The following is a 23,931-nucleotide window of genomic DNA, read 5'->3' on the forward strand; positions in this document are numbered from 1 at the left end:
CATCCTTAGGCACATGTAGTACAGCTCACATTCAAACCTAAAATTACTACATGGAGAATGATAAAATAACAATTGTTAATGTCAAATGGTGAAGGCCACCTGATCTGGGCATTTACCTTCTTACAGTTTATCTTTAAAGTAGTGTCTAGAATTAGCTTCCAAGTAACTGTATTTCATCACTTAAGCATAAGTTATCATGATTTGTTCCCCACCCTGCTCCCCAGCAAAGCAAGTTCATTAATCTAACATTAACTTGTCACCACTTGTTGGCACACTCTGAACTTTCACCTGGCCACTGAAGAATGTGACTTCATATTTATAGCTCTGACATGAACATTATTTAAAGCACAAATCTCATTTGGCTGCACTTTTGATTTTAGCTTAAACTCCTCCTTCTCTCCCCAGCACAAAAATTTATGACAAAACAAACAACATAAGTTAAACAAAAACCATTGATGGTCACATTATTATTCTCTTTCACAGAATCATATAAAAATAATGATTTGTTTGCCAGGAATTATCCAAGTAAAATATCTAGGATTTTAACTAATACATTCAAACAAGAGAGAGTATTAAAAGTATCACAAAACTAAATTATCTTACTTGGCATTTCTGACGCAATTGTCGTAGTTCTTTTATAATTGGAGCTAGAGCTGACTTCTTTTCAGATACCAGGGAATTTAGTTTTTTTACCTGCCATTTAAACAAAATATATGACATCTAAGAAAAGAATTCAAAAGAACAAAAATACTATATGTATAAAGATATTTACCAAAGTATTTATATAAGTGAATAAAACTATCAATTATTTCAATGCCAACCAAAGGGAAGTCATTTAATAAGTATTGACTTCTCAGTAAGACAGAATATCATTTAACTATTCAAAATGTCAATTATTAAGACTGCAAACCATTATGGGAGAATATTTATAATCTAGTTGAAGGACTAAAACAAATTACAAAGTTGCTGATATACAATTCTGTATTAATTTTTAAAAGTATATAAATTATGTAGGTTATATAAAATGCACATAAACATGGATGAAGTGATAGTCAAACTACTTAATAATCCAAAAGGTATAGCAATGACCAATCACAACGGACACCAGCCATAGAGATGAATCAGGTCTTGGAGGCATCTGCTGTGCAAAATGTTAATCTTTTTAGGAGTTGGAATGTTGTGAAATCTAGAGGGCTCTGGGAACAATGTGGACAAGACAGGTGGAGGTGGGTACTCTGAGAGTTTGGGGCAGCAGCTGTTTACCAATAATGAAAGATTTCAACATTTTAAAGTCTGATGAAGCTCTATCTGTGCATTCTGGTTGAATAGCAGTCCTAAACATGGAAAGAAACTAAGGACATACACAAAAATGAAATAACTGTATTAAGTTAAGTAGTATAATTTGGGAAAACTTATTTTTTCATCTTAAATATTTCTTTAATGCTATGTAACTTTTACACACTTCAAAACCCACAAAACATGTAAAGTATTACAAATTGAACAACCTCATAAGAATGGAAAAATTTAAAAGAGAGTGATAAAGACAGATTAAAGAATATAATGAAAACAATACACAGAAATGAAAATCTGAATGTTGCACTGAAAACAGAACAAACACAAAAATATCTGCCTTAGAGCCTATGTGTAAAACAAAGCCTGTGTAATCACCATTTCAGACATGTCATCCAGTGTTCGTCCTTTCATTTCATCAACTTCACTCTTCAGAGCAGACACTCGTTCTAGTTCTTCTTGGGTGTAACTATATCCAGATATACCCCTTTTCTCCTCAATAGTTTGCTGAAAGTAAAGAATAAAAATAGGTGTAAAAAACAAGAGTCCACAGAATTGATGTCAAACCTTGATGATTCCATAAGAAGTATATAGATTTAATACATAACAATAAAGTTGTAAGTAAAATAAAGGAATTTAGTCAACAATCTTTATTGACTTCAACAATAATTATATTCCTTTATATTTTAAAAACTTATACTAAATTTTACTATAGCATCTTCAGGGGCATAGGAAGTAATTATAATTTTAGACTTCAGCATAATGCTATGTACTTGGCATAGAAGCTAAAACACAGGATGCACTCATTAAATATTTGGTGAATGAATGATCTCAAGTGAAAAACTGTACATATTTGCTCACTTATCTAGTATTTATTAATGTGCCAAGTACAGTTCTAGGCTCTTTAGAAGAACTAAACAGTCTCTTGATGAGGGCAAAGGAGGAGAGTGGAAAAAGCTGGCTTAAAACTCAACATTGAAAAATCACAGATCATGGCATCTAGTCCCATCACTTCACGGCAAATAGAAGGGGAAAAAGTGGAAGCAGTGACAGATTGTATTTTCTTACGCTCTTGAATCACTGTGGATGGTGACTGCAGCCGTAAAATTAAAAGGCACTTGCTCCTTGGAAGGAAACCTATGACAGACCTAGGCAGCGAATGAAAAAGCAGAGACATCACTTTGCCAACAAAGGTCCATAGAGTCAAAGCTATCGTTTTTCCAGTAGTAATGTATGAATGTGAGAGTTGGCTGAATGCCAAAGAATTGATGCTTTTGAATTGTGCTGGAGAAGACTCTTGAGAGTCCCTTGGCCTGCAAGGAGATCAAACCAGTCAATCCTAAAGGAAATCAACCCTGAATATTCACTAGAAGGACTGATGCTGAAGCTGAAGCTCTAATACTTTAGCCACCTGATGCAAAGAGCTGACTCATTGGAAAAGACTCTGATGCTGGGAAAGACTGAAGACAAAAGGAGACAGGGGTGGCAGAGAATGGATGGTTAGATAGCACCACCGACTCAAATGGAGATGAACCTGAGGAAGCTTTGGGAGAAAGTGAAGGACAGGGAAGCCTGGTGTTCCGCAGTCAATGAGTAAGACAAAACTTAGAAACTGAACAAGAACACAGTTGTAGGCACCAGATATACTGCAGTGAAAAAAAGAAAAAACCAGGGAAAAAAATCCCTTCCCTCACAGAGCTAACTTCTAGTGAGAGCAAATGGGCAATAGGTAAACAACTAAAATACATACAGTGTGAGGGAAGAGTAGGGTTGGAATCTTAAGTAACAAGGTGGTTAGACAAGGTCTCCCTGAGAAGATGACACCTAAGTGAAGTTCTGAAGGAAGTGAGGGAGCAAGTCATAGAGATACCCAGGGGATCAACAAGTGCAAAAGACATGAAATAGGTATGTACTTGGGGACTTCCCAGGTGGCACAGCGGTAAAGAATCCGCCTGCCAATGCAGAAGACATAGGTTCAATCCCTGGGTTGGGAAGATCCCCTGGAGTAGGAAATGGCAATCTACTCTAGTATCCTTGCCTGGGAAATCCCACGGACAGAGGAGCCTGGTGAATTACAGTCCTTGGGGTCACAGTCCTGGGGACCAGGGGACTACAATCCTTGGACACGACTGAGAATAGCCCAGCACAGAGGCATGCTTGGCCCTTTCAATAAACAATTAGACAGGGGGAGCTTAAAACAGAGGTGGAGGGGAGGGATCATATAGGACTTTGCTGGTTAGCTGAGACAGTATCAGTTTACATCTATTGTCCTTTGCATTCTGAAAAGTGTCCTAGTTTTGATGATAAATTATATTGTTGTGTTTTAGGCCAGTGAAGGAGCTTGGACTTACTTTAAATGGAATGGGAGACTTGTTGGTACGTTCAGAGTAAAGGAGTTTTTAAGTGAAAACTTTAACATCTATGCTGAATGAGATCAAACTATAGAGGGACAAGGGGAGGGGCAGAGAAATCAGTCAGAAGACAATTCCAGTAATTCAAGTTAGAGATGATGATAGTATGAAGCAGATGGGGGTAACAGAGGTGATGAGAAGCGGTTCTGCATATATTTTAAAGATAGATCCAACAAGATATGTGTGTGTGTATATATATATATTTATATTATTTCTGGCTGCACTGGGTCTTGGTTGCTGCGCTTGGACTTTCTGTAAGTTGCGGCAAGCCAGGGCTACTCTCTAGTTGTGGTATGTGGGCTTCTCTTATTGTGAAGCACAGGCTCTACGGCATGTGGACTTCAGTAGCTGCAGCACAGTGGTTGCGGCTCACAGGCTCTAGAACTTGAACTCATTAGTTGTGGCGCACGGGCTTAGCTGTTCTGTGGCATGTGGGATCTTAGTTCCCAGACCAGGGATTGAATCCAAGTTCCCAGCATTGGCAGGCGAATTTTCAACCACCGGACTGCCAGGGAAGTCCCTCCAAGAAGATATTATGACACGTTAGGATGTGAAGGAAAGTGAGGGGTAAAGATGACTCCAGGGTGTTTTGGCCTGAAGAACTGAGAGAATGGAGTTGCTATTTGTTGAGATGAGGAAGACTCAGGAGAACAGGTGAAGGAGTAGTGAAGATCAGAAGTTTAAGTTTGGATGTGTTAAAAAAAAATCTATATTATCTAGCAGAAATCCAATAGACAGTTCAAGATGTTACATGCACAAGATTGGAATTTGAGAAGTGATCTAGGCTGGAGATACAAATTTGTGAGTTGTCTGCACAGACAATGTCTTTAAAGCCATAAGAGAATAAGATCACCAAGGGACTGAGGGCAGAGAAGAGATGCAAGGCCTAAGCCTGGGGGACTCCGACATCTAGGCTTTGAAGAAGTGGGAAGAAATCAGCCATGGAGTAGAAACAGTAGTGTTAGTAAAGAAAAACAAGGAGAGTGTAGTGTGCTAGAAGACAAGTAAAGACACAATTTTACAGGAAGAGGGAGTTATCTATCATGTCAAACAAACACTGCCAATAGGAAGGTAACTATAATAAATTCATATGGACTAATCTCAGGATACCTACAGTGGATACTGTGGGTGCTCTGTCCTGATCTGCTTACTGTGTCAGTGTACCCAGCCCCTAGATCTTGTGAGAATTGGTATTTTGATGGTTTACAATTGTCCCTTCCTCAAAGTGTACCCTTGGCTGAACAGGAACTGTGTCACACCACCTCTTGAGTGGTGAGAGGATCCATAGCAAATGACTGACTGACGCAGGGACCCAAAGGGGGCAGCCCTCTTGCCTAAAGATGAGACCAACTTTGTGATGCAATTTATGCTCCAGAGCTCCTTATGCAATCACAATGAAACTGGACTCCAACTGAATCCACTTTTTCCTCTTTGCCTCATCCTGTTTCCTTCACTTCCTTTCTCCTAAGAGCACTCACTAAATTAATCATGTGAGGAGGAACAAGAATTCTTGTTTCAGGTTCTGCTTCTAGAGAACCTGATCAAACCTGGCTTCTAGGGTTGGATCACTCACTGGATGAACGAGGCAGAGGGCCCTCTGACTGGGGGCAAGTATAGTAGTATTAGTCTTGGGCATGTTCAGTTCAGTTCAGTCACTCTGTCGTGTCTGACTCTTTGCAACCCCATGAATTGCAGCATACCTGTCCATCACCAACTCCCGGAGTCTACCCAAACTCATGCCCATCGAGTTGGTGATGCCATCCAGCCATCTCATCCTCTGTCATCCCCTTCTCCTCCTGCCCTCAATCCTACCCAGCATTAGGGTCTTTTCCAATGAGTCAACACTTCACATGAGGTGCCCAAAGTATTGGAGTTTCAGATTCAACATCACACCTTCCAATGAACACCCAGGATTGATCTCTTTTAGGATGGATTGATTGGATCTCCTTGCAGTCCAAGGGACTCTCAAGAGTCTTCTCCAACACCACAGTTCAAAAGCATCAATTCTTCGGCGCTCAGCTTTCTTCACCGTCCAACTCTCACATCCATACATGACCACTGGAAAAACCATAGCCTTGACTAGACGGACTTTTGTTGGCAAAGTAATGTCTCTGCTTTTAAATATGCTATCAAGGTTGGCCATAACCTTCCTTCCAAGGAGTAAGCGTCTTTTAATTTCATGGCTGCAATCACCATCAGCAGTGATTTTGGAGCTCAAAAAAATAAAGTCTGACACTGTTTCCACTGTTTCCCCATCTATTTCCCATGAAGTGATGGGACCAGATGCCATGATCTTAGTTTTCTGAACGTTGAGCTTTAAGCCAACTTTTTCACTCTCCTCTTTCACCTTCATCAAGAGGCTCTTTAGTTCTTCTTCACTTTCTGCCATAAGGGTGGTGTCATCCGCATATCTGAGGTTATTGATATTTCTCCCGGCAATCTTGATTCCAGCTTGTGTTTCTTCCAGCCCAGGGTTTCTCATGATGTACCCTGAATAGAAGTTAAATAAGCAGGGTGACAATATACAGCCTTGACGTACTCCTTTTCCTATTTGGAACCAGTCTGTTGTTTTATGTCCAGTTCTAACTGTTGCTTCCTGACCTGCATACAGGTTTCTCAAGAAGCAGGTCAAATGGTCTGGTATTCCCATCTCTTTCAGAATTTTCCACAGTTTATTGTGATCCACACAGTCAAAGGCTTTGGCATAGTCAATAAAGCAGAAATAGATGTTTTTCTGGAACTCTCTTGCTTTTTCAATGATCCAGCGGATATTGGCAATTTGATCTCTGGTTCCTCTGCCTTTTCTAAAACCAGCTTGAACATCTGGAAGTTCACGGTTCACGTATTGCTGAAGCCTGGCTTGGAGAATTTTGAGCATTACTTTACTAGCATGTGAGATGAGTGCAATTGTGCGGTAGATTGAGCATTCTTTGGCATTGCCTTTCTTTGGGATTGGAATGAATACTGACCTCTTCCAGTCCTGTGGCCACTGCTGAGTTTTCCAGATTTGCTGGCGTATCGAGTGCAGCACTTTCACAGCATCACCTTTGAGGATTTGAAATAGCTCAACGGGAATTCCATCACCTCCACTAGCTTTGTTCGTAGTGATGCTTTCTAAGGCCCACTTGACTTCACATTCCAGGATGTCTGGCTCTAGGTGAGTGATCACAGCATCGTGATTATCTGGGTTGTGAAGATCTTTTTTGTACAGTTCTTCTGTGTATTCTTGCCACCTCTTCTTAATATCTTCTGCTTCTGTTAGGTCCATACCATTTCTGTCCTTTATCGAGCCCATCTTTGCATGAAATGTTCCTTTGGTATCTCTAATTTTCTTGAAGAGATCTCTAGTCTTTCCCAATCTGTTGTTTTCCTCTATTTCTTTGCACTGATTGTTGAGGAAGGCTTTCTTATCTCTCCTTGCTATTCTTTGGAACTTTGCATTCAGATGGGAATAGCTTTCCTTTTCTCCTTTGCTTTTCGCTTCTCGTCTCTTCCAAGCTATCTGTAAGGCCTCCTCAGACAGCCATTTTGCTTTTCTGCATTTCCTTTCCATGGGGATTCTCCTGATCCCTGTCTCCTGTACAATGTCACGAACCTCTGTCCATAGTTCATCAGGTACTCTGTCTATCAGGTCTAGACCCTTAAATCTATTTGTCACTTCCACAGTATACTCATAAGGGATTTGATCTAGGTCATACCTGAATGGTCTAGTGGTTTTCCCTACTTTCTTCAATTTAAGTCTGAATTTGGCAATAAGCAGTTCATGATCCGAGCCACAGTCTGCTCCCGGTCTTGTTTTTGCTGACTGTATAGAGCTTCTCCATCTTTGGCTGCAAAGAATATAATCAATCTGATTTCGGTGTTGACCATCTGGTGATGTCCACGTGTAGAGTCTTCTCTTGTGTTGTTGGAATAGGGTGTTTGCTATTACCAGTGCATTCTCGTGGCAAAACTCTATTAGCCTTTGCCCTGCTTCATTCTTTACTCCAAGGCCAAACTTGCCTGTTACGCCAGGTGTTTCTTGACTTCCTACTTTTGCATTCCAGTCCCCTATAATGAAAAGGACATCTTTTTTGGATGTTAGTCATAAAGTCATAAGGGTGCCATAAGGGTGGTGTCATCTGCATATCTGAGGTTATTGATATTTCTCCCGGCAATCTTGATCCCGGCTTGTGCTTCCTCCAGCCCAGTGTTTCTCATGATGTACTCTGCATATAAGTTAAATAAGTAGGGTGACAATATACAGCCTTGATGTACTCCTTTTCCTATTTGGAACCAGTCTGTTGTTCCATGTCCAGTTCTAACTGTTGCTTCCTGACTTGCATACAGGTTTCTCAAGAAGCAGGTCAGGTGGTCTGGTATTCCCATCTCTTTCAGAATTTTCCACAGTTTATTGTGATCCACGCAGTCAAAGGTGTTGGCATAGTCAATAAAGCAGAAATAGATGTTTTTCTGGAACTCTCTTACTTTTTCGATGATCCAGTGGGTGTTGGCAATTTGATCTCTGGTTCTTCTGCCTTTTCTAAAACCAGCTTGAACATCTGGAAGTTCATGGTTCACGTATTGCTGAAGCCTGGCTTGGAGAATTTTGAGCATTACTTTACTAGCGTGTGAGATGAGTGCAAATGTGCGGTAGTTTGAGCATTCTTTGGCATTGCCTTTCTTTGGGATTGGAATGAAAACTGACCTTTTCTAGTTCTATGGCCACTGCTGAGTTTTCCAAATTTATAGCAGTACAATTGTTAAGACTTGTCAACTAGGGCAGAAAATAGGTGGAAGGTATTATGGTGGTCATGACAATGGATTGCCTGACTCTCCTTCAAGAGAGTCTGCTGAGAGGAACAAAGCTGAATGACAGCCATTACTGCTGGCTCTCTGTCTCCACCATCATGTTCATACCAAGGCCATGCTTCCCCCAGGCTGTTACCAGCGGCTAACCCATTCCCTCCTGACAGGGAACTCCTCTTATTGGTGACTGGCTCAGGAACTCCCCATCTTCCTAACCAAAATGTCCTTAAAATAGCCTGCAGCCTGAGTTTCTTCCTCCCCAATCCTCCTTCCTCCTTCTTCCTTCATAGATATCAGACTTGCATTAGAGCCTAACATCTTTCCCTGCCTCCTCCTGCCCAATTTCCTCTACCCTTCACAAATACTTCCTACATAAATCTCTTGTACATTTAAACCAATCTGGGTGATGCTTCTTGGAGGACCTGAACTATCACAGGAAGGTACTAGCTGGTGCAATGTTGCTGGTATTTGAGAAGCATAAATAAACAGTAACTGTAAGACTATGAAATCAGGGGGGCTGTTGCTAAGCTCAAATGACAGGCTCAAATCCATTAATCAGTGATTTAATGCAAAGCAATAAGGTCAGAGAACTTCCTTAGAAGGTTTAAAGAAACCCTCATTTTCTATGGCTACAGAGCAGAGAAAACTGAAAACAAGGGACAGGACTTAATCCTGGCAAAACTTCATAGAAGGCTGAATATATCCCATGTCAAAGTCAGGGCTCTGATAGGGAAGAGAATGTGTGCTGAGTCTGAAAGGGGAATAATTGGATAGATTCACTTGAGAATCTTAAAACCCCAGATTATCTTGTATCCTCTGGGCAGTGACAAATGGCTTAGCTTGTTGGTCAGGGGCCTGGAGGAAGCAACAGAGCAAGACTGAATGACTAGGGACAAGGAAGTCTGGGGAGGAGGCATGTGGACCGAGCTATAAGAATTAACACCAAGTGTGAAGATCTCTTCATCACATGTATATAGCCACTGGAGAATGTCCACAACAGAAGAGGCACAACTTTAGGCTCTGTGGGTATAAATGTTCTGATTTCCAGAATGGGCATGGTTTTACCAGAAGGCACACTGACAGGCCCTCTAAACTTAATCCTCTGGCCACCATCCTGTCACATGGGCTTCTCATGCCCAAAGACCAGCAGGCAAAAAAAGGAGTGATTTATTGGCAGGATACCTTAAGGCTATACTGATGTTGCTATATAATGGGGGACAGATAGGAATATATTTGGCATTCATGTGATCCATTATGGCATATCTTGGTACTCTCCTGCCCAGTTTTACCAGTAAATGGGTAGGTGTAGCAACCACAGCCTGAGAATGGCATTGTTACTAGAATCTCATAGCTCTGAGGAATGAGGGACTGAGTCATCCCACCAAGTACACCATCTAGACCACTGGAGGTGCTAGCTAAAGGTGTGGGGAATCTAGGATGGATGGTAGAGGAAGGAGATATTGAGTGTTAGTTATGTCTTTGGGACCAAATGCAGCAAAGAGAGTTTTAATTTGTCCCACTAACTCTCCTAAATTTTCCTAGAAATTCTGATCAACTGTAATCCTATAGAAGAAATACCAGGATGGAGTGACTTTAACATGAGAAACAAGAAGATCTCAGTGCAAGGGATGGGTTATAGAGGATGTTGTTGGTGCCCCACTCAGACCTCATCTGCAAGCTGCTATGAGTGCTGATTGCTAATGCCTCACAGTTGCCCCTTCTCCCGAACATGCTCTTGGCCCAATGGGAGCTGACTCATCTAGGCCTCATCACCCTACCACAGCTGATGACTGACTGATACGGGAGTATAAAAGGCCAGACCCCTTGCTTCAAGGTGGAATCTAACTCCATGGCCCAATCTGTGCCCAAATGTTCCTCACGGGATCAAAATGAAGCTGTTTTCAGTCAAGAATACATCCTTCATATGTACACCTATGGCTGATTCATGTTGATGTATGGCAGAAACCAACACAGTATTGTAAAACAATTATCCTCTAATTAAAAATAAACTTAAAAAATACACCCTTGTTTGGCTTTTTTCTACTGCTCCACTTGCTTCCCTCATTCCCTTTCTTCTGAAGGTACTCCCTCCCTCAGAAAATCACTTGTACCAAGTATTCCCTTCTCAGGCTCTGCTTCTAAGAGGCTTAAGGAAAGATGTACAGCAAAAACTGATGGAACTAAAAAGAGAAAGATCACAGATATTGTAAAACATCTTTCTCAATAATTGGTGGGACAAGCAGATGAAAATGTCAATAGAAACACATTAGATTTGAGTATCATGGTTAACATACTGGACTGAATTGACATATATGGAACACCATCTTCAACATAATATATATTCTTCTCAACTGTGCACGGAACAATGATCAAGATAGGCCACATGCTAGGCCATAATGCAACATTCAAAATTTTCAAAGAACTGAAATCACAGAGTATGTTCTTTGGTCATAGCAGAAATAAACTAGAAATCAATAACAGAAAGGTAACTAGAAAATCCCCAAATGTTTGGTTTTAAGCAGTAACCATAGGTCAAAGAAATCACAATGAAAATTAGAAAATACTTTGAAGTGAGCAGTAATGCAGTTGCTACATATCAATTTTAAAAGTTACTTCTGTTAGAACCTATGTTTGATGTACTGTAAATGTTCAATCTTTAGTTTCCTAGAAGCAAACAATATTCAACAGCATGAGAAAAATTCATATTGCCAGCTAACCACAACTGGTTGAAATTTCATTAACCTCTAACAGATTATTGGTAGCTGGTAAGCCAACATCCAACCCACTTCAGTATTCTTGCCTGAAGAATCCCATGGACAGACAGGCTGGTGGGCTATATAGTCCATGGGGTCGCAAAGAGTCAGATATGCCTGAAGCAACTTAGCATGCATGCATGCAAGCCAACATCACATGATGACATAGTTTCCACATGGGTGAAAGAAAGAAAAAAAAAAAAGCCAAATCAAGAAAACTCAGAGAAACTGGCACCCACAACAAGAATAGCTTTGTTGCTAGAGGGATCTCTCTGGGTTGAACTTTTTTTCACAACCAAGGCACAAGTATACAGGGAACCAAGCCTGAAGGCAAACTTCCATATAGAATCTTCCCTGAATATATCTTTCCATAGCTCCACGGAAGTGGCTACCTAGATTTCTGCCTAGTAGGCCATGATAAATAAATAAATTATAGTCAATCTCCTGGTATGATCATTTTTGTTATATTAGCTAGCTAACCAAAAGAAAAGCTACTTGGAATTCAACTTCTATTAATTATCCCAAAGTCCAGCACACATAAAAAAGCACTCATTGCTACAGCAAAGTACATGAATCAGCTTACAGGTCACCTCTACAATTAATCAGAAAAAATGAATAATTTTATGGTTTTTCTAATAAAAACAATGACTTCAGTATGAAGCTACAACTTATAAACCTCTAGGCATTTGTACTTTTAGAACCTCAATATAATTCTGTATTACCAGTTGATGTTGAATATTTTCATGACGTTGCTTAAGAAGTTCTTCTGTCCTCTGCAAGAGACCAAATTCAGCCTTAAATTCAGCTATTATTTGATGTTTCTTTTTGAAAACTGTACTTTTGCTTCGAAGTTTACTGACATATCGCTTGAACTGCAAAAGAACACAATGTGTAGTTTAATAAGTAGAAAAGTAGTTGCTAAATATTATATATAACCTCAATGTATTACAAACATTTTCTTTTCTACTTTCAAACATGCACGTCACAAATACAGAACAATAACTTAGTTTTATTAAAAAGTTGGAAAGAATAGCTGCTCAATTAAAATACTTTGTGTACATTTTGATTTTTTGGACCCATTAAATACTGTAAATCCTTATACAAAAGCTATTCATTGTGAGCTTTACAATAAGGATTTGGACAACAGAAACTTCAATCCTATCAAAGTTAAAAAGGTTAAAAAGAAGAAGAAAAAAGTGGAAGACCAATTCTGGCTACGGTCTTATCATTTTCTCTCTTATGTACTGTACTATTTTGGTGACCCTGGATCTACTGGGATTAATATAACCAATGAGAATAGTCAACATTTGCAGTTATTATTTATCATTTAAGAAAGGTACTGTGACCATATACCCTAAGAAGCATCTGAAACTCATCCCAAATGTTCAAAAGCTAAAAATACTCCAAATTAGTGGGAACTCATAGTTGCTTAATTCAGCTGTTGGCCTACTAATAATTGTAACTACTCTAATGGAAAGACCCCATTATTAAACAATACCAACTAGAGTTTGGAAAAGCACATGAAATGAACATTTAAAGGAATTTACTTATCAAGTACTATTTATTAACTATTACATAGGCACTGGGCAGACACTGAGAATACAACTCTAAACAAGATACGTATCCTGCCCTTAACAAGCTTAAGAAATAGTGGGGAAAATAAACACTGAACTGATATTCACAACCATAATGAACATTATGAAGCAGTGAAGGGGCCCTGAAAATAAATAACAGGAGTTTAACCTGGGTTGGGACCAAGGTAGAAAATGTGTGTGTGTGGGGGGAGGCTTGGAATTTTAAAGAGGTGAGTTATGAAAAATTTCTCAAAAATAATTTAAGCAAGACTGAAGTAGCAGGAGTATGTTAGAGGAAGGAGAAATAAGCAGGGAAGAGCATTCCAAGTAGTAGAAACAGCAGGTGTAAAGGTCCTGAAGCACTGGCTCCTTAAAAGTATCACTCAATATAAGAGACAAATTTGAAAATTTTCTAGTATTTCTAAAACAGAACAGAATACTTTAAAAAATCACTTTCTCTTATGCACCATTAGTACTAAGAATTTTCAGATTTTTTTTTTACTACATAAAGTAATTTTTCTGCTCCAACCTTTTAACTACATTCTTTTAAAAATGTCCATAGTAAGAATCTGCCCTATTATACTTAAATGCATCACTTCAAAACAAAAGTAAACCTCTATATTACCTACAATGTGAAAATTCTTTAATAATCTTAATCTTTTTAATGCCCAGTTCTTTGTAAGGATAATTAGGGGGTTAATAAATAATTTTATAAGTAATAAAAGTAAATGAATGTATTACTGAAGCTTTAGAAAACAGAAAAACAGGAAAATTCATTCAAAGCCACTATTTAATGAAAGCTCTATTACCATGTGGTATTTTACCTCCTAAAAATAGGCTAAATCTAAGGTCAGTAATTCTCTTGGGTTGGTCAAAAAGTTAGTTTGGGTTTTTCTGTAGGATGTTATGGAAAAATCCAAACAAACTTTTTGGCCAACCCAATAAACTATAAGATAGCAAAATAGGAAGGAGAACATTTCTAAAATTTAGGTTTTTTTTTTTTTTCCTTAAAGACTTGATTCCTGAATATACAAAGAAAGTCCTTAAAAACAGTAAGATTAAAAATTCTTCACATAAAAATAACCCACTAATTCATTGTTTAGACATCTTTTTAAATGACTTAAACTTTGAAAGAAATGATGAACACATTGTGATTTAGAAGAAGGAAGTTCATAATATTTCTCTATCCATGATTGAGTTAGTTTTAATATTAAGGAATCTAGCCCACACACAGCAAATTTGTCAATGGCTGGATTACAAAAACTGTTTATAAAATTTAAGTCAGACCAATGTACCTAGAATCTAATAACTTGCAATTTTTCCTTTAAAAGAATAAATGTGTAAGCCTGATATAACCACAGATTCAGAATCCTCAGAGTAACTATATGTTCTATTAAAAGTGTCCTGGGCAAGTGCCCAAAATGAAATCAATCCTGTTCATCTGCTATCCTCTGTATTATCTAGGCCAATCTTCCCCTTCTCTATCTTGCTGTGCTCTGGAACTATTTTTAAAAACTAAAAGCTATAAATGTTTTTGTGAAAGAACAAACCTACTGATTACTCAATGTGCTCTATGCTGATTGGTTATTTGACATTCACTGGACAAACTACCTAGGGGAAAAGTAGTCAGGGTCAGATAAATAACAAGGATTTACTATAGCACAGGGATATATTGAATTTATCTTAGAATAACCTATTATGGAAAAGAATCTGAAAATACGTATGTAACTGAATCATTCTGCTGTACAACTAACGCTGAAACTAACAACTATACTTCAATTTAAGAAAAGAATAAAATTCTCAATTAATGGAGCCCTTACTTCATAGTGTATAAAAATCAATTCCAACTGGGTTATATAGATTTAAATGTGAAAACGAGAACTAAAAATCTAGAATATAGGAAAATATCACTATGATTATTGAGATAGGAAAGGATTTCTGAAACAGAACACGCACACATTGAAAATGGACATTGATAAACTTGATTTTGCTAAAATTGAGAACTTCTGTTCATCAAAATATATATTAAGAGATTAAGAATATAAGTCACAAGTTGGGAAGAATATATTTGTAACACGTTAATCCAATAAAGAATTTATATCCAAAAATACATAAATTAAACCCACAAATCAACGAGAGAAAGGCAAATAACTCAATAGGAAAATGGATAAAATACTTGAATAGTCACTTCATAGAAAAGAAAACCCAAAGTGGCCAATAAGCATATTAAAAGATGTCTGACCTCATTTATAATCAGTGATGCAAATTAAAACCATAGTTCAGTTCAGTTCAGTCGCTCAGTCGTGTCCAACTCTTTACGACCCCATGAATCGCAGCACGCCAGGACTCCCTGTCCATCATCAACTCCCGGAGTTTACCCAAAATCATGTCCATTGAGTCGGTGATGCCATCCAACTGTCTCATCCTCTGTCGTCCCCTTCTCCTCCTGCCCTCAATCTTTCCCAGCATCAGGGTCATTTCAAATGAGTCATCTCTTCACATCAGGTGGCCAAAATATTGGAGTTTCAGCTTCAACATCAGTCCTTCCAAGGAACACCCAGGACTGATCTCCTTTCGGATGGACTGGTTGGATCTCCTTGCAGTCCAAGGGACTCTCAAGAGTCTTCTCCAACACCACAGTTCAAAAGCATCAATTTTTTGGCACTCAGCTTTCTTAACCGTCCAACTCTCACATCCATACATGACTACTGGAAAAACCATAGTCTTGACTACACAGACCTTTGTTGACAAAGTAATGTCTCTGCTTTTAAATATGCTATCTAGATTGGCCATAACTTTCCTCCCAAGGAGTAAACGTCTTTTAATTTCATGGCTGCAAGCACCATCAGCAGTGACTTTGGAGCCCAAAAATATAAAGCCTGTCACTGTTTCCACTGTTTCCCGATCTATTTGCCATGAAGTGATGGGACCGGATGCCATGATCTTAGTTTTCTGAACGTTGAGCTTTAAGCCAACTTTTTCACTCTCTTGTTTCACTTTCATCAAGAGGCTCTTTAGTTCTTCTTTACTTTCTGCCATAAGAGTGGTGTCATCTGCGTAGCTGAGGTTATTGATATTTCTCCCAGCAATCTTGATTCCAGCTTGTGCTTCCTCCAGCCCAATGTTTCTCATGATGTACTCTGCATATAGGTTAAATAAGCAGGGTGACAATATACAGCCTTGACCTACCCCTTTCCCTATTTGGAACCAGTCTGTTGTTCCACGTCCAGTTCTAACTGTTGCTTCCTGACCTGCACACAGGTTTCTCAAGAGGCAGGTCAGGTGGTCTGGTATTCCCATCTCTTTCAGAATTTTCCAGTTTATTGTGATCCACACAGTCAAAGGCTTTGGCATAGTCAATAAAGCAGAAATAGATGTTTTTCTGGAACTCTCTTGCTTTTTTGATGATCCAGAGGATGTCGGCAATTTGATCTCTGGTTCCTTTTTTAAAACCAGCTTGAACATCTGAAGTTAATGGTTCATGTATTGCTGAAGCCTGGCTTGGAGAATTTTGAGCATTACTTTACTAGCGTGTGAGATGAGTGCAATTGTGTGGTAGTTTGAGCATTCTTTGGCATTGCCTTTCTTTGGGATTGGAATGAAAACTGACCTTTTCCAGTCCTGTGGCCACTGCTGAGTTTTCCAAATTTGCTGGCATATTGAGTGCAGTGGTTTCACACCATCATCTTTGAGAATTTGAAATAGCTCAACTGGAATTCCATCACCTCCATCAGCTTTGTTCGTAGTGATACTTCCTAAGGTCCACTTGACTTCACATTCCAGGATGTCTGGCTCTAGGTGAGTGATCACACCATCATGAATATCTGGGTCGTGAAGATCTTTTTTGTACAGTTCTTCTGTGTATTCTTGCCACCTCTTCTTAATATCTTCTGCTTCTGTCAGGTCCATGCCATTTCTGTCCTTTCTTGAGCCCATCTTTGCATGAAAAGTTCCCTTGGAATCTTTTATTTTCTTGAAGAGATCTCTAGTCATTCCCATTCTATTGTTTGCCTCTATTTCTTTGCACTGATCACTGAGGAAGACTTTCTTATCTCTCCTTGCTATTCTTTGGAATTCTGCATTCAAATGGGTATATCTTTCCTTTTCTCCTTTGCTTTTTGCTTCTCTTCTTCTCACAGCTATTTATAAGGCCTCCTCAGACAGCCATTTTGCTTTTTTGCATTTCTTTTTCTTGGTGATGGTCTTGATTCCTGTCTCCTGTACAATGTCATGAACCTCGGTCCATAGTTCATCAGGCACTCTGTCTATCAGATCTAGTCCGTTAAATCTATTTTTCACTTCCACTGTATAGTCATAAGGGATTTGATTTAGGTCATACTTGAATGGTCTAGTGGTTTTCCCCACTTTCTTCAACCTAAGTCTGAATTTGGTAATAAGGAGTTCATGATCTGAGCCACAGTGAGCTCCCGGTCTTGTTTTTGCTGACTGTATAGAGCTTCTCCATCTTTGGCTGCAAAGTATATAATCAATCTGATTTCGGTGTTGGCCATCTGGTGATGTCCATGTGTAGAGTCTTCTCTTGTGTTGTCAGAAGAGGGTGTTTGCTATGACCAGTGTGTTTTCTTGGCAGAACTCTATTAGACTTTGCCCTGCTTCATTCTGTATTCCAAGGCCAAATTTGCCTGTTACTCCAGGTGTTTCTTGACTTCCTATTTAGATGTTCCTAAATGCTCCCTCCTAATTTACATGGTTGTGGATTGGTAGCTAACAGTTTGTGGACTAGAACAGGTCTTCAGACCACACTTTGAAAAGCACTGCTCCAGAGCAGGTCTTCCTAAATGGGGTGTGCTCCACGACACTCATGTGGCACAAACAGTTCAGGTGTGCCCACATATTAATCCACTTAGACTCTGCAGCAGCTGGACAAGATATTATAAAGAACTCCCAGGCCAGTCATCCTCCGCTATAAGCAGCCTTGTCCTTTTATCTCAGTATGCTAAATAGTAACTATTTACTTTAAGTGCCATGTTGTGAAAAAAGTTAGGAAACACTACCCTCCAAAAACCCTTGTTCATAGTCACAGGGAGACATATATAATAATATTGAGAGAAACACTGCAATAGCAAAAAATTGGAAAACATGCCATAACTGTTATATATTCATACAATATAGTATATACAATCAAAAGAAACACTTATAGGTTCAAGAAATAATGTAGAGCCAAAAAAGCAAGTTACAGAATAAATAGAGAATTCTCCCATTAGTAGTATTGCTTAGGGAAACTAAATAATATACTGTTTAGGGATACAAATGAGTAGTCAAACAGTAAATAAAAATCAGAGAAGGATAAAAACTTAACTCATGATGGGAGAGATGGAAACTGGATGGGATAAGGAATCTTAAAAGTGTTGTTTTTATACGCTGAGTAATCAAAGTATGTGCTTAGTCACTCAGTCATGTCCAACTATTTGCAACTCCATGGACTATAGCCTGCCAGGCTCTTCTGTCCCTGTCCTTTTCATACTGTTTGTGGGGTTCTCAAGGCAAGAATACTGAAGTGGTTTGCCACTTCTCCAGTGGATCACATTTTGTCAGAACTCTCTACCATGACCCATCCGTCTTGGGTGTTCCTACATGGCTTGGCTCATAGTTTCATTGAGATAGACAAGGCTGTGATCCATGTGATCAGTTTAGTTAGTTTTCTGTGATTGTGGTTTTCATTCTGTCTGCCCTCTGATGTATAAGGATAAGAGGCTGGTGGAAGCTTCCTGATGGGAGGGACTCACTGTGGGGGAATTTGGGCCTTGCTCTGATGGGCAGGGCCATGCTCAGTGAATCTTTAATCCAATTTTATGTTGATGGGTAGGACTCTTTTCCCTCCCTGTAGTTTGGCCTGAGGCCAAACTATGGTAGGGGTAATGGCAGTAATGGCAGTCCTCCTTCAAAAAGACTTATGCCAGCATGCCCCACGGCTCCCAGGACTGTTGTATTCAGTGCCACTGACCCCGCAGCAGGCCACTGTCGACCCATGCCTCTGCTGGAGACTCCTGGACACTCACAGGCTCAGTCTCTTGTGGGGTCACTGGTCCTTTCTCCTGGGTCCTGGTGTGCACAAAGTTTTGTTGGTGATGGACAGGGAAGCCTAGAGTGCTGCAGTCCATGGAGTTGCAGAGTCAGACACAACTGAGCCACTGAACTCAACTGAGGCTTCTCTGTCCATGGGGATTCTCCAGGCAAGAATACTGGAGTAGGTTGCCATGCCCTCTTCCAGGGGATCTTCCCAACCCAGGGACAGAACCCAGGTCTCCCACATGGCAGGCAGATTCTTCACTCTCTGAGCCATAAGGGATGCCTTTCATATACAACACACACACACAAACACACACTTTCACTATTCTTATTTAACATAATTTTTAAAAATTAAACATTTTGAAAGTAAATAAACATTAAAGAATCAATCCAGAAGGTCCTAAATCTAACCAATGAGTTCCAGAAGACCACAGAGACAAAAAAGGTAGAAATAATACAAGAAAATTTTCCAAAACTGAAGAACAAAAGATTCTAAATTAGAAGAGCTAACAGAATGCTCAGTTCAATGAAAGAAAGAGCTATACTTAAGTATATAATCTTAAAAATTTAGAAAACTAGAGATAAAGAGAGAATTCTAAAAGTTTCAAGAAGAGGTAAATGACAATAATAACAATGAAAGGTCACATCAAAGGACTGGGAATCAGAACAGCCTCAGACACCAACAATGAATACTAGTGAGTGTGTGTGTACTCAGTTGCTTCAGTCATGTCCTACACTTTGGGACCCTTTGAACTGTAGCCGGCCAGTCTCTTCTGTCCATGGGATTCTGCAGGCAAGAATACTGGAGTAGGTTGCCATGCCCTCCTCCAGGTGAGCTTCTCAACACAGTGATCGAACCTGAGTCTCTTAGTCTCTTGCACTGGCAGGCAAATTCTTTATTACTGAGCCACCAGGGACAGAGAAGGAAATGGCAACCCACTCCAGTACTCTTGCCTGGAAAATCCCATGGATGGAGGAGCCTGGTAGGTTGCAGTCCACGAGGTCGCGAAGAGTTGGACACGGCTGAGCGACTTCACTTTCACTTTTCATTTTCATGCATTGGAGAGGGAAATGGCAACCCACTCCAGTGTTCTTGCCTGGAGAATCCCAGGGACGGCGGAGCCTGGTGGGCTGCCGTCTATGGGGTCACACAGAGTCGGACACGACTGAAGCGACTTAGCAGCAGCAGCAGCAGCAGAGTCACCAGGGAAGCCCAATGAATACCAGAAGACAATAGAATACTGCCTTCAAATTTCTCAGGGAAAAAGATTTTCAACCAGAATTCATTATTTAGTCAAATTATTGATCACATATGAGGACGGAATAAAGACAGTTTGAAACAAGCAAGATTCACAAAAATATATTATCCAAGTCCCTATTTTCAGGAACATTCTCTATTATAACAAGGAAATAAATCAAGAAAGAGAAGACTTGAGGTTTGGGAAACAGGAGATCCAAAACAAAAGAGTGGTAAGAGAAATTTTCAGGATAACAACTGTGAAGCCTGAGATTACCATTGTATAGCAAGCCTAGAAATTAATTTTCCTACACTGGAACAGAAGAATGAGAGGGGCTCCAGAAAGAATTAGTCCCACAGTTTAAGAAATATAATTACTAGACTACTATGGATGACCATAATGCCATATTAAGAGAAATTGTACAGTTCTACCAGAAGGTTTAGAGTTAAGCGAGTGATAGGTACATAAAAAACTAACCAAACAAAAACAAAAAAATGAGGTCAGTATTAAGAAAAACGAAGTATACAAGAAAGGATATGTAATCATAATATGCTGTGTGGCTTAGCTATAAATAACATGTTTATACAATCATCATAATGTATATAGTAGTGACGTAACCAGAAATTATAATTATATTGGGAGGCTATAAAGAACGTAAGGATGGATATGGAGGGTAGCCAGGGAATGGAGAATGTAGAGCTAAATCCTCATTTCCTATGGTTCAGTTCAGTTCAGTTGCTCAGTCCTGTCCAACTCTTAGTGACCCCATGGACTGCAGCATGACAGGCTTCCCTGTCCATCACCAACTCCTGGATCTTGCTCAAACTCATGTCCATTGAGTTGGTGATGCCATCCAACCATCTCATCCTCTGTTGTCCCCTTCTCCTCCTGCCTTCTATCCTTCCCAGAATCAGGGTCTTTCCCAGTGAGTCAGTTCTTCCCATCAGGTGGCCCAAGTATGGAGTTTCAGCTTCAGCATCAGTCCTTCCAACGAATATTCAGGACTGATCTGCTTTAGGATGCACTGGTTGGATCTCCTTGCTGTCCAAGGGACTCTAAAGTCTTCTCCAACACCACAGTTCGAAAGCATCAATTCTTTGGCTCTCAGCTTTCTTTTATAGTCCAACTCTCACATCCATACAAGACTACCGGAAAAACGATAGCTTTGACTAGATGGACATTTGTCGGCAAAGTCATGTCTCTGCTGTCTAGGTTGGTCATAGCCTGTCCAAAATTTTTTTAAAAATCAAGAAATTTTGTTGTTTAGAAATACAAAGGTAAATATTAGAAGAAACAACTAAAAGCATTAAAAGTGGTTGCCTCCAGGAAGCATGACTTGGGAGCGTGGAAGGGTATCATTATTTTCATTATGAGCTTTGTAGTAGTTTTACTTTTATTTGGCTGCACTGGGTCTTTATTGCAGCGCACAGGCTCTCTCTGGTTGTGGTGAGTGGGGGCTACTCTCTAGCTGCAGTGTGTGGGCTTATCGTTGCAGAGCACTGGCCCTACAGGGCATGGGCTCAGTAGTCATGGTGCATGGGCTTAGCTGCCCTGCAGCATGTGGGATCTTAGTTCCCGGACCAGGGATTGAACATGTGTCCCTTGCCCTGGCAGGCAGATTCTTAACCACTGGACCACCAGGGAAGTCCCCTGTTTTAGTTTTTAAACTACATATTTGTGTTACTCTAAAAAATTAAAATGAAAAGAACACTCCACCTCAAAAAAGCCCATCACCAATAAAAGCTGATAGACTTTAATCTGAATAGACTTTAAGTATTAAAAATTAAATTTACTCATAATTCTGTGTTATAATGACTTATTTGGGCAAAAATTTATAAACTTATAAATTAATCATTAAAAGTCCTAGAAGTACAACAGGGTCACAAAAGCAGTTCAGAGAATTGTTGAGATCACAGGCTTTGCAATCAGAGAAACAATTTCAAATCTTTGCTCCACCACTCAAAGTGACCTTGGGGAGGTATTTAAATAAGATCCATAAAAGGTACTAATGTCCTATAAAATTGAATGATGGATAATGATTAATAATGTCTGTCATTTTGTTTAGACTGCTACTGAGGCTGTAATTCCAATGCTTTGGCCACCTGATGGGAAAAGCCAACTCACTGGAACAAACTCTGATGCTGGGAAACATTGAAGGCAAAAGGAGAAAGGGGCAGGAGAGGATGACATGGTTAGATAGAATCACCGACTCAATGGACATGAATTTGAGCAAATTCTGGGAGATAGTGGAGGACAGAAGAGCCTGGCATGCTGCAGCCCATGGGGTCACAAAGAATTGGACAGGACTTAGTGACTGAACAATAACAACAAAGATTACATGGAAGATGAGATAATTTACTATTCCTTTAAACACTAAGAAACAAAGAAATGTCAAATAATTAGAATGAACAGAAGAGTAAAGATCTAGGTGTGATATAGTGCTCTTTAGAAGTAAAACAGAACAATCACTACTGCAAGAAACTACAAATCTACATACTCTGAGTACAACTAAAATTTTTGTATGTATGTTTATAAACCGAGATTGGGAAAGAATGAAGAAATAAAGATAAATGTGTTGGGTATGCAGGGTCATACATGAATTCTTTGAGATTTATTTCTTAGATATTTAATAATTAAAAATACTTTGAAGGAATTCTGGCATGAGATAAACAATAAATCCTTGGAACATTAAGGAAAAAGCTTTCAACAGTGCACTACAAAGAGCAAGCCAATAAAGCCAACTTGTCATGAAAGTAAACTATAAAGATTGCCACTGTGTAGGAAGGCCCATTATAGCGGTTATTACTAATCATTTGGTCCAATACACAACTGTAATCTAAATTTGTCATCCATGAAAGAGCAGCCATCATTTCAGATGCTGAGATTAGTAAGACTAACGTTTTAATAGTGCTAGATTCTGGCTTCAGAACCAATTTTACAGACTCAATTCCTTTGTGACCAAAATGGAATTTGACAGATTTTCTTTCTCCTTTTGCCCATTCAATATGTGTTGGAACCTTTAATAGTAATGGTCAAAATTTGGGCAAGCTTTTTAAAAGGACAAGGCAGTTTATTTCCCCATGTATGTAATCATTTACAAATATTTTTCAAGCTTATCTAGAACTCAAAAGTATTACTGGATCCAGATATCATTCTGGATATTTATGTGGAAACAAGAATCTCTGCTCCTGTTGCAAATTTCCAACTCAATATCAGGCATGAAGCTATTTTCACAGTACTTAAGCTGTGAAGACTTTATAAGGCAACCGTATAATAAGTACTTTATATGGTCAAGAATCACAAAGAGCTATTTTTTTTAACACTATTACTACTTTTACAGAGGAGAAAATCTATGCAGAAATTAAAACAACTCACCAAAGTTCAGAAAGTTAGAAGAAAATTTGATTAGAATGAATACTTGTGTCCTCAAATCCTGTTAGTGCACTACCCATGCTATTTTCCACTTCTTAATTAAATCACATCTTTGTCAGTTATTTTAACAAATGATGTTTAACCATAGAAAACTACAGAAATAGGCCCAAGAGAGTTATATGTGAGATGGATAAAACCAGCTGTTCAAGAGTAGAATGAATATACCCAAATGGCCATAATTTTTTTGCCCACTTATCAATGTTTCTATTCTGTCTGAATTCAGACTTGGAGAAAACCTGAAAAGGCCATCTTTTCAAGTCATGCTTCATGTCATAAATCATTTGGATTCCCTGAAGTCTGATATCAGAGTGGTTATCTGTTTTAAGTCAAGAAAAAAATGTTTTTAAGCAACCTTTGTTTCCTGCTAAAATGTTCAGTTCAGTTCAGTCACTCAGTCATGTCCGATTCTTTGCGA

General features: G+C 39.2%; 1 protein-coding gene across 24 annotated transcripts in view; it reads right to left on the minus strand.

The window, feature by feature from the left end:
* Positions 1 to 23,931, minus strand: part of IFT81 (intraflagellar transport 81) — a 253,133-nt gene that overhangs the window by 65,434 nt on the left and 163,768 nt on the right. For all 24 annotated transcript variants that reach the window (XM_081540013.1, XM_081540022.1, XM_081540024.1 and 21 more), the window contains 3 exons: positions 11,965 to 12,114; positions 1,669 to 1,797; positions 604 to 693 (listed from right to left, as the gene is read on the minus strand). In XM_081540013.1, the coding sequence (XP_081396139.1) occupies positions 604 to 693; positions 1,669 to 1,797; positions 11,965 to 12,114 (369 nt within the window). The remainder of the gene's footprint in view (positions 1 to 603; positions 694 to 1,668; positions 1,798 to 11,964; positions 12,115 to 23,931) is intronic.

This window comes from Giraffa tippelskirchi, chromosome 11, assembly GCF_054371585.1.
Source record: "Giraffa tippelskirchi isolate mGirTip1 chromosome 11, T2T-mGirTip1v1.2.pri, whole genome shotgun sequence".
Classification (NCBI taxonomy): domain Eukaryota; kingdom Metazoa; phylum Chordata; class Mammalia; order Artiodactyla; family Giraffidae; genus Giraffa; species Giraffa tippelskirchi.